The 13,746-nt window shown below is 36.9% G+C and overlaps 1 protein-coding gene across 1 annotated transcript in view; it reads left to right on the top strand.

Moving 5' to 3' along the window:
* The window catches only part of PDCL2 (phosducin like 2), a 33,883-nt gene extending 21,443 nt beyond the window's left edge, over positions 1–12,440 (top strand). Inside the window, exons 4-6 of the mRNA XM_055138816.1 lie at positions 3,989–4,132; positions 7,974–8,182; positions 11,949–12,440. Coding sequence (XP_054994791.1) covers positions 3,989–4,132; positions 7,974–8,182; positions 11,949–12,106 — 511 coding nt within the window. The 3' untranslated portion in view covers positions 12,107–12,440. The remainder of the gene's footprint in view (positions 1–3,988; positions 4,133–7,973; positions 8,183–11,948) is intronic.
* Positions 12,441–13,746: the final 1,306 nt, after the last annotated feature.

Below are 13,746 nucleotides of genomic sequence, written 5' to 3'. Positions count from 1 at the left end.
ATCTCTCTTTGTTTAACCAAAGAACATTGCTCTTTAATATTGTAAAATATTAAAAGGCTAAAGGGAAATAAGAGAAGCAGGTACAAATACACAGCACTTCAAATACAAAGCAGTACAAACACAAAGTTCAGAATACCAGGAAGTTTTGGCTTATAAGTATCAAGACTGACTTGGGGAACTGAGACAATGAGAGGTAAAATACAAAGGAAAGGTTAAAGATAAACTTTAACTAAATTAGGGATGTTAGAAAGGACACAATAAACTTCTCTGGGAGGAGGAAAAAGGCAATTCACAGATGAAGCCTCAAACACTTTGGGTTAATATCCTACAGTTTCTAACATGTGGGAAGTTCTTTCAACCCCTGTTTTATTGAGGGTTTTTATTATAAATGGATGTTAGACCTTATCAAAAGCTGCCTCTGCATCATTTGATATCATCAATGGGGTGATGATATGAATCACCCTGGGATGAATCCCACTTGATTGTGGTGTATATATTTTTTGATGTGTTGTTGAACTTGGTTTGCTCAGATTTTTGTTGAGGATTTTTGCATCGATGTTCATCAAGGAAATAGGTCTGAAAATTTTTTCTTTTGTAATATCTTTGTCAGCTTTGAGTATCAGTGTAATGTTAGCTTCATAGAAAGTGTTAGGAAGGATTCCTGTTTCTTTGGTATTTTGGAAAAGCTTAAGGATGAACAACAGTAAATCTGTATGAAGGTTTGATAAACTTACCCATAAACCCATCTGGGTTAGGACATTAATTCTTAGGGAGATTCTTAATTCCTTTTTCAATTTCCTCGCTTGTGACTGGCCTGTTCAGGCTCTCTTCTTCCTCCTCATTCAGTTTTGGGAGGTTACATGTTTCTAGAAAACTATCCATTTCTTCTAGGTTCTCCAGCTTAATAGAATAGAAGTGTTCATTGTAAGTTCTCTTGATATCTTGGATTTCTGAGGGTTCTATTGTAATTTCTCCCCTTTTGTTTCCGATCTGATTTATTTGAGCACTTCATCTTTTTTTCCTCATGGGTCTAGCCAATTATTTATCTATTTTGTGTATTCTTTGAAAAGCATAAACTTTTGGTTTATCTTGGTTCTTCTGGTTTTATTGGTTCTTTGTATTACTTTCTTTGTTTCTATATTGTTGATTTCTGCTCTGGTTTTTATTCTTTCTTTTCTTCTTTGGATTCATTTGTTGTTGGTTATCCAGATATTCAAGGTATGCCTTTAGGTTGTTGATGTTATCTTCTTTCTTAGGGAGGCCTGTATTGTTACGAATTTCCCCCTAAGTTCTGTTTTCGTTGTGTCCCATAGATTTTGGTAACCTGTTTCTTTATTACTATTAGTATCAAGGAATCTTTTTATTTCTTCCTTGATTTCCTCTTTGATCTATCTGTTACATGGCAGCATGTTGTCTAGTCTCCAGTGTTACAATTTCTCCCCATCTTTTTATGGTTAATTTCTATCTCCTTGGCATTGTGATCTGATAGGATGCTTGGTAAGATTCTAAAGTTTGTGTGTATGTGTAAGTTAGACTTACGTCCTAAAATGTGATCTATCCTGGAAAATGTTCTGTGTGCACTAGAGAGGAACATGTATTGGGCTTTTTGAGGATGAAAGGCCCTGTATAAATCTATTAGTCCCAGCTCTTCTAGTTTCTCATTTAGGGCTCTTGTGTTTTTGCTGATATCCTGTCTAGTGGATCTATTCAGTGGTGACAGTGGGGTGTTGAAATGTCCTACAACTATTATATTTTCATCCAAGTGTTTCTCTAGGTTTGTGAGCAAAAGCCTTACAACCTTTGCTTACCGAACATTTGGTGCATATACGTTGATTAGAGTTAGTATTTCTTGGTTGTTTTTTCTGTTGATTAATAAAGTGTCCAGCACTGTCTCTGATTACTTTCTTTAGATTGAATGCGGTTTAGTCTGATATAGATATGGCTGTCACAGCTTTTATTTTGTTTTGTTTTCTATTGACTTGCATATTTTAGATACAGTGCTATATAGATGAGTCTTTTGCAGATATGTTATTGGTCTTTGCTAAAGGGATAGGGGTCTATAAATAAACAGTTGTTACAGCTTTTAGATCAGAGTATTTTGATACCATAGCACACAATTAGAATAGTAGATCCAGACTCCCTAGTTTCTGGATTGCAGCAGACAGCTTCAGACTAGTTTTGCAATGTTGCTCTTCGAGTCATACCGAGTAGCCCAGCCTAGAGTCCTCTCCTTTGTCTCCATATATTTTGTGGAGTGCTTAATTGCTTCCACAATTAAGCTAAGAGTTTTCTCTTTATGCAACAGAGTCCAAACTGATTTGGTTGTCAGATCATTGACAAGGATGTGACTTTCTGATGCAAACCCTTCTGCTCAATTCCATTATAAGAAAAAAGAAAAATAGGAAGAATGTGTAGAGGGAATCAGGAAGGGAAGTAGTTGGTATTTGCACCATTAATTAGGACATGGTATCATTATTTCAACCAAAACTTTTGGGAATTTTTTAAAGCTATGAAACTAGTTGAGGAAAAGCTAAAGGTAGTCCTGCTATATATTCAATGGACACAAAATTTAGCTCCAAAAATCTTTGGAATAACTTCCATGGGTTCCAAATATTGGGGGCCATAGGAAAAAAGTAGGACTTTAATATGTAAACCTTAAATTTGTAAGGAAGCCCTAAGTTTGAATGACTGTTCTTGAGATTTGTCTCTAGGCTTTATTTTGCTTGGATTATTTGTTAATAAAAGTGAGTGGTTTGGGAGCCAGAATATAGTACAATGAATAGGGCGTGCTTGCCTAGCATGTGGTCAATCTGGGTTTGATCACTGGCATCTCATAGCCTGCCAGGAGTGATTCCTATGTGCAGAGCCAGCAGTAAACACTGTGACCCTACCCCCCACCCCAAATAAAGTGAGTGGTTTTACCTAACATGTTTCTAATACATGAAGTAAAAATAGTTCTTTTAAATATACATCTGTCTATCTATCTATCTATCTATCTATCTATCTATCTATCTATCTATCTATCTATCTATCTTCATTTATCTGTGTATGTTGATATTTGACCTCACCCAGCAGTGCTTAGGACTTACTCCTAGTTTTGTGCTCAGGGGTCATCCCTGGTGGAACTCGGGGGGATCATAGAGGGTGCTGGGGATTGAACCTGGGTCAGTCATGTGCAAGGCAAAGCACCCTGCCTGCTATACTATCACTATAGCCCTGTAATGCACTTTAAGCAGTACCTGGTGAACACTGAAGAAATGACCACTGAACACTGAAGAAATGACCACATGTAATGTGTGGTCATTATGTATATTCTCCTTTATAAGTGTTTTACTTGCACGAGAGAATTTATTTCCTAAATGTCTAAATAAACTCTTCTAAGTAATGATTAAAACCTAATACTAAATAAGCTTTAAAGTCAATAGCTAACTTACACTCTGTAATTTGTAATAGTAACACAAATTTCCATAGTAAAAGGGAAATGGGGGGTCTGGAGAGATGGTTTCAAGGTCTAGAGTAAATGCTATGAATGAATAGACCCCAAGCTTAATACTTGGTACTGCAGAAATCCCTGAGCACTGTCAGGCCACTGAGTACTTCCAGGTGTGGTCCTTGTTGTTCCCAAGCACTGCCAGCAAGAGTGATACCACATTGTTCATCTGAGCATGGAACCCGCAGGGCTGAAAAATAATGAGGAAGGACAGGAGGGATAGTGCAGGGTTTAAGATACATGCCCTGTACGTGGCTCACCCTGGTTCCATCCCCAGCACCACATGTTTCTCTGAGTCCTAGCAAAGGGCCCAGGTACCACTTGGAAGTCATTTCTCCCTCCCTGAGCCCCCAGCCCTATGCACAAAAACGATGGTAGGGAAATTGGCATAAAACCATGATTTAATATTTTAGCCTTTTGAACTGCTTTGATATGTACTGTCAGTTATATCATTCATTGCTCTGAATTATTCTGTAATTTACCTTCCTTTTTAATTAGAGAAAAGCGGTTAAAGGAATGGAAAGCACTTAAGAAAAAACAGAAATTTGGGGAGTTAAGAGAAATTTCTGGAAATCAGTATGTAAATGAAGTCACAAATGCAGAAAAAGATGTGTGGGTTATAATTCATCTCTACAGATCAAGGTAATTACCTCATCTTTGCAAAATGTTAATATGCTGAGTTTTAAGGGACATATTTTTAATTTCAAAGATTTTATATAACAAAACTACTCAATAAAAATATGTTTATAGTCATTAACTTTAGCAATTTAGATATTTTGAAATATTTTCATATCTAACTTATAGAACTTGTTATATTCAGAAAAATAAACACTGACAATTAAAAGGAAATTCATGGTGCAGCAACTTTGTTCATCAAAAACATAAATGATAACACTATTGTAAGCAAGGACTTATTATAAAACTAAATTTCATACTAAAAAATAGAAACAAACATACTGAAACAGAGAAACAAGATAAAATGGGCACACAAAATATCAGCCAGATAGATTCAATAATTAGTCTTTTGACATATTTATATCTTGCAGTGCATCTATCTCCTATTTTCAGGAGCATTTAAGTTACAATGCATGTACTTATTTCAAAGTAACTGCAGAGGGGATAATGCTTTATTCTGAAGTACTTTAGTATGCTAAAGTACTATCTTTAACACATAAGAGCATTTTTCTATGTATTCACAGTACTGTTTCTTTACCTAGAAAAATCAACAATGATTCCCAAGTATTTGATAACAAATACTCAATAAAATTTCTCCAACTGAATTTTATAAATACATAATAGCTTCGAACAAGGATTCAGTCAAGAAAGATGCTGAACTATTTCAGAGTTTTATGTGTGTGGCTGGGGTCATGGCTATGCAGTGGAATATATATTTGGAATGTATATTTCTCAGCATTATCACACACACACAAAAAGAAGAAATCCCAAAATCTTTGATGAACTCCTTGATGAATTCAAAGAGTAAAAACCTATTTTTTAAAATTTGTTTTGGGGTAACACCTGTATTTAAATATTTGTGTCTTTCTCAATAGTTTATGTAAAAAATCTAAGATACTTGTATAAGATGTTAGTTTTCTTGATATTAAGAAAATGCAGTCACATGGAGGTGTATAAAATGTACATTATAAGAACATTAATCTAGGTACCAGAGATAATAGAGGGCCTAAGGCATTTGCCTTGCATCTTATCAACTTTTTGCTTGAATTCCCGGCACCACATAAAGTTCCTGAGCACTGCAAATGTTGATGTTGAGAACCAGAAATAGCCCTTGAACACTGTCCAAAAAAACCCTACCACAACTACCAACAAATAGAAAATTAATTTATAATCAAGTTTATAAGTTGTATTTGAGAATTCCTAGAAATATTTTTTAGAAAAATATACTTTTAAATAATGGATTTACTGATAATTTTGTGTCTTCTTGTAACTGAGATATAGCTGCAGCAAACTTTGGTGGGCAAGATATGGGGCCAAGCAGTGACCAGGGCTTAGGAATCACTGGCTCTGTGCTCAGGGATCACTCCTGTGACTGCTCAGGGATCCATATGTGTGCCAGGGATCAAATTGGAGTTGGTTGTATGTAAGGCAAGTGACTTACTTTGTACTATTTCTCCTGCCCCGAGAGCAAATTTTTATTTTAAGTAGCAAATGAAACAGCAAATGAAATGGCAAATTTCAGCTGCCATCTATAAATTTTATTTATTGGGGTTTCTCTTTGGATCATTTAACTTGATCTCAGACCTTGTACATACCGAACGTGAGGTCTACCACTGAGCTACATCCTTTGCCCCATCTATAAATTTAACACGGGTCAAGAGTTCCTTGACCGTGTACTTATGAGTGATAACTGATCCTGAGCCAATGAGCCTCGTGAGTCAGCTTTGAGTCAGTTTTGTTTCTCATTTTATTCAAACTTGCACCTTTGCTTATTGGTTATATTCATTGCTCTTATACCCAGTTACTTATTTTGAACACTGAATACTAGAAGTCGGCCCTTAGCTTGCTGCTTGAGGTCTCCTTTACACTTTACTGCTCTTCTGGGATTCATTTCTAGAGGCTAGAGAGCTAGCTCCATGGGCTGAGCACATGTTTTGCATGCAGGAGGGCTGGGTTTGATCCATGGCATTCCATGGCCCTCCAGCCACTGCCAGAAAGTAGCCCCTGAGTACTGTCAGGTATGGCTGCAAAACCAAAAGAAAAAAATAATTGGCTGCTGAGACCCAGCATCAGATTTGTTACCCAACCACTTGCTATCAGAACTATCTTCAGGCCGTTAGTCTCTCCCTGCACTGACTCTATTAGGCTCCGTGCTCTTAGCTCCATTCTTTTCACTGCCACCACCAGTGCCCACCCGCCTTCTGCCATTCACACCACCCACCCAATAAATGTCTGTCATTCCATTGACTCAGCTCTCATTCTGACAGTAGTGATAAAATTTGTCCCAATTTTATCCACACAGACCTGAGTGGAGTTATTTTGCCTGGTTGAGGAAAATGGAAAGGTTTAAAGTCAGTTTATACCACTGTTTTGTGTTTTACACTAAGCTGCTATGTTACAATGATATCTAAATTATATTATATGATATAAATATATATTAAACTGATACTTAAACTAATATTAGCTAGCCGGTATATATTTCTCTTGTCTTTAGTATACCACCCACAATACTAAAGCAGTAATATCTAGATTTGTAGCAGGTTATAATTATCAAAAGAAACAATATATATATTCAGAAATGTGAATTAAACATGGCAGTCATTTAATTTCTTTCAGTTTCTAATTTCATAAATTTATATATAATATGAACTGGTAGAGAATCTTATAGATGTTGGAGTTGTGAAGGCATATATGACCTCTGCCAATAAGAAATTTAAAAAATCACATGTATTAGTTTTTTAAGTACTATGGTAGGATTAAATAATAAATACTAAGAGGGAGTTCTTAGTGCTACCCTTGGAAGACAGAAATGTGTAACTTTATACAGAGTAAGAAGTTCTTAGTTTTGACTCAAAAGATGAAAGTTCCCATAAGTTTACAGGATTGAAGGTGGTAGACAATTTGAATCAGGGATTTCTTATGGAGTTTAATAGAGACGCAGAAACAAGGAGCACTGTCTTGCTTTGGTGGACCTTTAAAGTCATATGCTAGGAAGTAAAGCATAATGTTGCAGAAAGTAAGGACTGACTGGGACCATGAAGAACCTTGAAAACTATAGGAAGAGCCAAGACTATTACAAAAGCAGTGCAGAGCCACTGAAGGACTTTCACCAAAAGTTGGTGAAACTTGTAAGCATCAAGAAAATTGAGGAGGACCAGAAAGATAGTATTGAAGCTAAGGCACTTGCTTTGGATGTGGCAGAAGCAGTTAATCCTTAGCACCAAACTACAAACTTCCTTAGAGAGAAGCAAAATGAAGGGAAGGGAGGGAAAGAGATGGGGGAAGTTTGAGAAGGAATTTTGGATAGGATAATCTCATATGGAAATAAACCCAAGATGATGATTCAAGCTCAACAACTCAGAACTGTCAGGGATTCCTTAGAAGTGTTCATTCAGGGCAGGGTTTTGTTTTGGTTTGTTATGGGTTTTTTGTTTTGTTTTGTTTTGTTTTGTTTTTATAAAATGAGAACTGGCTTGAATTAATTCGATGCTAAGCAGATGTATTAACCTCACATATGTATCAAATTCCCATGGTACCAAGTATCATTCCCAGGTTGTAATCGTATATATAATATATATATACATATATATAATATATAAAATAATCTTTGTAAGAAAAATCAGAGGACTCCACAGCTCATCCTCATTGCTAATGGTCACAATGATAACTGATATGCTTTTAATCCTAAATAAATATCTAAAGATAACTTTTTGTCATGGAGATGTCTGATGGTCTAAACTGAGATGACTATTCTAAGCTTCAAAGATACTGTGCAAACTGTTTCTTTTCTTTTCTTTCCTTTTTATAGCATCCCAATGTGTATGTTGGTTAACCAGCATCTTAGTCTCCTAGCAAGAAAGTTTCCAGAAACTAAATTTGTTAAAGCCATTGTGAATAGCTGTATTCAGCACTACCATGATAATTGCCTGCCGACAATTTTCATTTATAGAAATGGTCAGATAGAAGGAAAATTCATTGGAATTATAGAATGTGGAGGGATAAATCTTAAGCTGGAAGGTAACAATACTGTTTTAAACATTAGTTTATTTAAATTAATAAGTATAACAAATTTTATTACCATAAAACAGTCTTTTTCTTGAGGTCAGAAAGAGACTACAGGAAGGAAGGCACTTGCCTTGCATGTAGCTGTTTAAGCTGTACACTCCATATAAAATACCCATGATTCTAGTTAAAATCTGCAGTACCACATCTGGTCCTTAGAGCACTGCCACCACATATGCCCAACACCCTCTACCTCCCAGTGTTTTTCCTTCTTGTAGTCTCTTCTTGTATTCCTCCAGGTTAGTTTTCTTATAGTAATACTCAACAGAACACTTGACTAAATTCTGGTTTTGGTGGTGACGGCAGGGAGGGGGCACACTGGGTGATGCTCAGGAGTTACTGTGGTGTTCAGAGGACCATATGGGGTGCCAGGGATTGAACCTAGGCTGCCTGCATACAAGGAACCCGCCTATACCCCATACTGTCTCTCCTTTAAACACTTGATTAAATTCTTTTGTTGTTGTTGTTGTTTGTTTTGGGGCTACATCCAGCAATGCTGAGGGGTTACACCTGGCTCTGCACTCAGGAATCATTCCTGGCAGTGCTCAGGGGGGACCAATCGGGATGAGGGGGATGAAACCCAGGTCGCCCCCCCCATGCAAGGCAAGTGCCCTACCCACTGTACTAATGCTCTGGCCCCTGATAAAATTCTTTTTTTTGTTTTTTGGGTCACCTGGCATTGCTCAGTTGTTACTCCTGGCTCTGCACTCAGGAATCATTCATGGTGGTGCTTGGGGGACCGTATGGGATGCTGGGAATTGAACCTGGGTAGGTCTCGTGCAAGGCAAACACCCTACCCGCTGTGCTATTGCTCCAGTCCCCCTGACTAAATTCTTAGTGGTGTCTTCACTGTATCACTGTATCACTGTCATCCCGTTGTTCATCGATTGACTCGAGCAGGCACCAGTAACGTCTCCATTCGTCTCTGTCGCATGCTAGTGTAACCTGATGGCATATTGGGGGCTCTTTCAGGGCCAGGAGAATGAGGACTGTCATTGTTACTATCTTTGGCATATCAGAGTATGCCATGGGTAGCTTACCAGGCTCTGCTGTGCAGGCAGGATACTCTCTATAGCTTGCCGGATTCTCTGAGAGGGATGGAGGCTTTTAGGGTAGCCTCTAATTGCCTTTACAGGTGTTCCCAGTCAGGCACATATATATATTTTCCCTCTATGATTTGGAACTGGAGTCAGAGTAATAGCACAGCAGAGATGGCGCTGGCCTTGCACATGGCTCACCAGGGTTTTATTCTTGGAATTTCACATGGTCCCCTGAGCACCAGTAGGAGGAATTCCTGAGTACAGAGCCATGAGTAACCCCTGAGCATCCTTGGTGTGACTTTCAAGTCTTACCTCAAATAAATTAAAAATTCAGAATTCAAAATCTTACCATTGGAGAATTTCAGCCCACTTAACCAACTATATTTTTCATTGTCTTTAAGTTTCTCCCTAAGCCAGGCAAATCTTTTGTGTAGGACCCAGACACATGTTACTCATTTGTTCTTTTATGCTTTGTTTCCATATTAATTTACCGTGCCTAAAATTCCTTTCTCCCAAGGTCTATTTCCTCTTAGATCTCCTTAGTGTGTGTCTGTCATGTCATTTGAACCAGTTTATAGTTCATCTTCTCTACTAAATTTCTGTTATGTTCTCCACTAAACTAACTTTTCGTTTGCCCATATACTGTCTCACTTATTATTAATCAATACCCTTGTACTCAAAAGTACAAGGCCTTTTTTAATTCCATGATACACAACACAGAACTTTATATATCTTTACCTTTTAAAAAATGTTCCCTAACCTACTTCTAAAATCAGGTGCTTGATCTAGCCATTCCATCGAATTGCTTTAATTTTCACTGTTATTAAAAGCTTTTTTCCTTTTCTGCCCTATTAAAGCTATTGTTAACAGCAGTTTTAAAGACATATTCCTTACGATCATTCCCTTAAAACTTTTTGCTTTTACTGGGGTCTCTAATACTTTTATTCCCAGGATTTCTCCCTTTTCCTTTTTTCGTAGTCTCCAAGGCCCCTCTTTGTCTTACCGCTGGTTTTGTTCAACTTGGAGCTTCAGGCTCTTAATTAAAAATAATGTAAGAGTACAGTTATATATCAAACATTCATGTAATCATGATAAAAAAAATAGGGGCTAGATAGGTAGTACAGGGTAAGGTGGAACATTGTTCAATGCCTGGCACTGCATATGGTCCAATGCCTGGCACTGCATATGGTCCAATGCCTGGCACTGCATATGGTCAGAGAGTATTGCCAGGTCACTCCTAAGCGTGATGAGACCACCAAGTCGAGTCCAAACCTCCCTTCCCCAAACTAAAAAAAAAAAAACAACCCAAATCCAAAAATCATTGCCAGAAATAATAGTGGGAACATTTTTCATATTTGTTTATACTATTCATTTTTTACTGTTGAAATAACATGACATCTTTTGTTCAGGTTACCTGTATTTCCATGCTTTTGCTCAGTCTTCTCTTACCTTCATATAATTCATCACTATCATGAATCATGTATCATTTGGTTCTTGTATTTTTTATTGATTTATATTCTTTAAATGCCTTAAATGTAAGGTATACCCCTAGAAATTATCATCTTAAGCCATTTTTTGGGCCACACCTATTATATTCAGGGGTTACGCCTGGCTCTGCACTCAGGAATTAATTAGTCCTGGCAAGAACTTGGGGGACCATATAGGCTTCCAGGGATCAAATCCATGAGAGCCACATTCAAGGCAAACACCCTACCCCTGTACTATCGCCCTGGTCCCTCATTTTTAATATGAGTGTATAATTAATGGTAATAAGTACATCTTCACTTTGTGTTACCATCACCATTATCCAGCTCTAATACTTATTCGTCAATTTTTGGAAGGAAGGGGGTGGGAATGCTTAGGGCACTTACCATTTTGTTCATCTTGATAGGTGATAAATCATAGATAGGTGATAAGTGATATATATATACATACATATATCTGATAAATCAAGTAGGTCATCACCTATCCAGCTCCTATTTTTGGTCCTGATTTTGTGCTGAGGTCATTCACTCCTCATGGTGTGGTGTTCAGGGTACCGTATTTGGTGGCAGAGATCAAACCAGAGTCATCCATGTGCAAGGCAGTGCCCTACTTGAGGTCCCAGCTTCAGTCCCCATTATTTAAGCTTTCCAGTGTATTGGCATAAATTTTTTTCATAATAGTCTCATGATTTTAAAAATCTTTTTCTTGGTTGGTTTCTTCCCTTTTCTCATGTAATTTTTGCCTGAGGTGTGTCTGTTCTTCTCTTCAAAGAAACAGATTTTGATTTTGTTGGTTATTTCTACTGATTTTGTTTTAATACTTCTGTTGTCTTTTCTAATGTTTTGTCTTCTGGTTTCTTTGAGTTTAATGTTCCTAGATTCATGATCTGATCTTTAAGAACATGTATTTTCAGTTATTTAAAAATAAACTTGGGGGAGGGGGAGTAGAGCAATAGTACAGCAAGTAGGGCATCTGCCTTGCATATGGCCAACCCAAGTTCGATCCCCGGCATGTGATCCCCAGAGCACCAACAATAGTGATCTCTGAGCTCAGAGCCAGGAGTAAGCCTTGAGCACGACTCTATATGGCCCCTAACCAAAAATTTAAAAAAAAAACTTTTAATTTCATACAGGTGAGAAATTCTTCTTGCTTTACCAGGACTTTTATCTGATTCAATGATGGGTTGTTTATTGCAGAACTTGAATGGAAGCTAGCAGAAGCTGGAGCAATACAAACTGATTTGGAAGAAAACCCCAAAAAAGGCATTGTAGATGTGATGGTATCTTCAATCAGAAACACTTCTATTTATGATGACACTAATAGTTCAAACAGTGATAATGATGATACCAAATAGAGAACTTTTTAATAAATAGCTTTTAACTATTAAGTTTGCTACTGCCTTTATAATCAAATATAGTTTATTTTCATTTTTATATTTATAACTTTATGCCATTTTAGAAACTCAGTTATTTTCACTAGAATATTTATGACTTCTAACAAAAGCAGAATTTTTGTTGACCCTTGATAATTTCTTGTGCCGCACCCTTTTGTGAACTCACATTAGAGAAAAACACACATTTTGTACCTTCTGTGTTGCTTATAAACCTCCAAATAGTCCCATGCATGAAAATTATGAAAAAGAACAGTCACATTTCATTTAAGTTGGTAAATTTAAAAGTTTATTATTTAGGATCCTAAAGTTAAATTCTTATTTAAAGCCACATATGCTTTTCCTTTGGAAATCTTTTCCTTTTTTAAAAAAGCAAAATGTTAACTACTCAATAGGAAAATGCAGCAGATTCTGAAAAGTAAGAAACATCACCACTGTCATTATTTTTGTTATCAAGACAGACAATTACTAAGTGCTTTCATTTATAGATTATAGAAACATTAGACAAGTGTAACATGTAAGTTTCTAAATTATGAGAAGAAAATTGTTGTGACATCTATCTGTATTTTAATAATTATCACAGAATGATTTGTGGGCACTGCAGAACACTTGGAGTATGTTTTTATCTTGGCTTAATAATGAACAATGTTTTAGTTCAACAAAACTTTATTCTACTTTGTATTGATGGTTATGTTTAAGGTTTGACACAGATGTTTGTGAGAAAACCTCGATTAAGTTTAAATGCTTAAAAAATAAATCAGTGAAAATTAAAGCAGTTTAAAAAATACCTAACTTTGAAAAGTCTGAAGATCCCTTCTGAGATAGCAGAGCCTGGCAAGCTACCCGTGCGTATTGGATATGCCAAAAACAGTAACAATAAGTCTCTCAATGAGAGACGTTACTGGTGTCTGCTTGAACAAATCGATGAGTTAAAAAGATTTTTTAAAATATTCATCTTGGGACTGGAGGGAATAGAGCTGGGAACACAAACAGCAGTCTGCACACACTTAAGGGGAATAATTATACTAGTCCACCTCTTGAAACTCTCCTTAACAAATTGATGGTTAAATTCCTACTGGGGCTAACAGTATGTAAATACAAAGTCATATTATCAAAAAGTTAAAATGTATGTTTGGGGGCCTCTTGCCCATAGGGTTGGAGCACATGGCTAGCATGTATATGAGTTAAATTTCCCTGTGCCACAAGGCCCTCCCAAACATTGCTGGATATAGTCTTGGTGTACCCTACCAATGCCTTCCCAAACGGAACTATAATAGCATGTATTGTATATATTGCATATAAATATAAACATTATTTTCCTCTCCAGTTGAAACCAAGTGCAATAGGTCTTCTGAAATGCAATCTATTTTTAGTAAATATGTTTGTATTTTTTCTCTTTTGGTTAAAAGATTAAAGTACTAATGGTATTTAAGATATCAGAATTAAGGGGCTGGAGCGATAGCACGGCGGGTAGGGCGTTTGCCCTGCATGTGGCTGACATGGGTTCGATTCCCAGCATCCCATATGGTCCCCCGAGCACTGCCAGGAGTAATTCCTGAGTGAAGAGCCAGGAGTAACTCCTGTGCATCACTCGGTGTGACCCA

Source organism: Sorex araneus, chromosome 5 (assembly GCF_027595985.1).
Source record: "Sorex araneus isolate mSorAra2 chromosome 5, mSorAra2.pri, whole genome shotgun sequence".
Lineage (NCBI taxonomy): Eukaryota > Metazoa > Chordata > Mammalia > Eulipotyphla > Soricidae > Sorex > Sorex araneus.
Note: the sequence above shows the minus strand (reverse complement) of the source record. Positions and strands in the feature narration are given on the sequence as shown.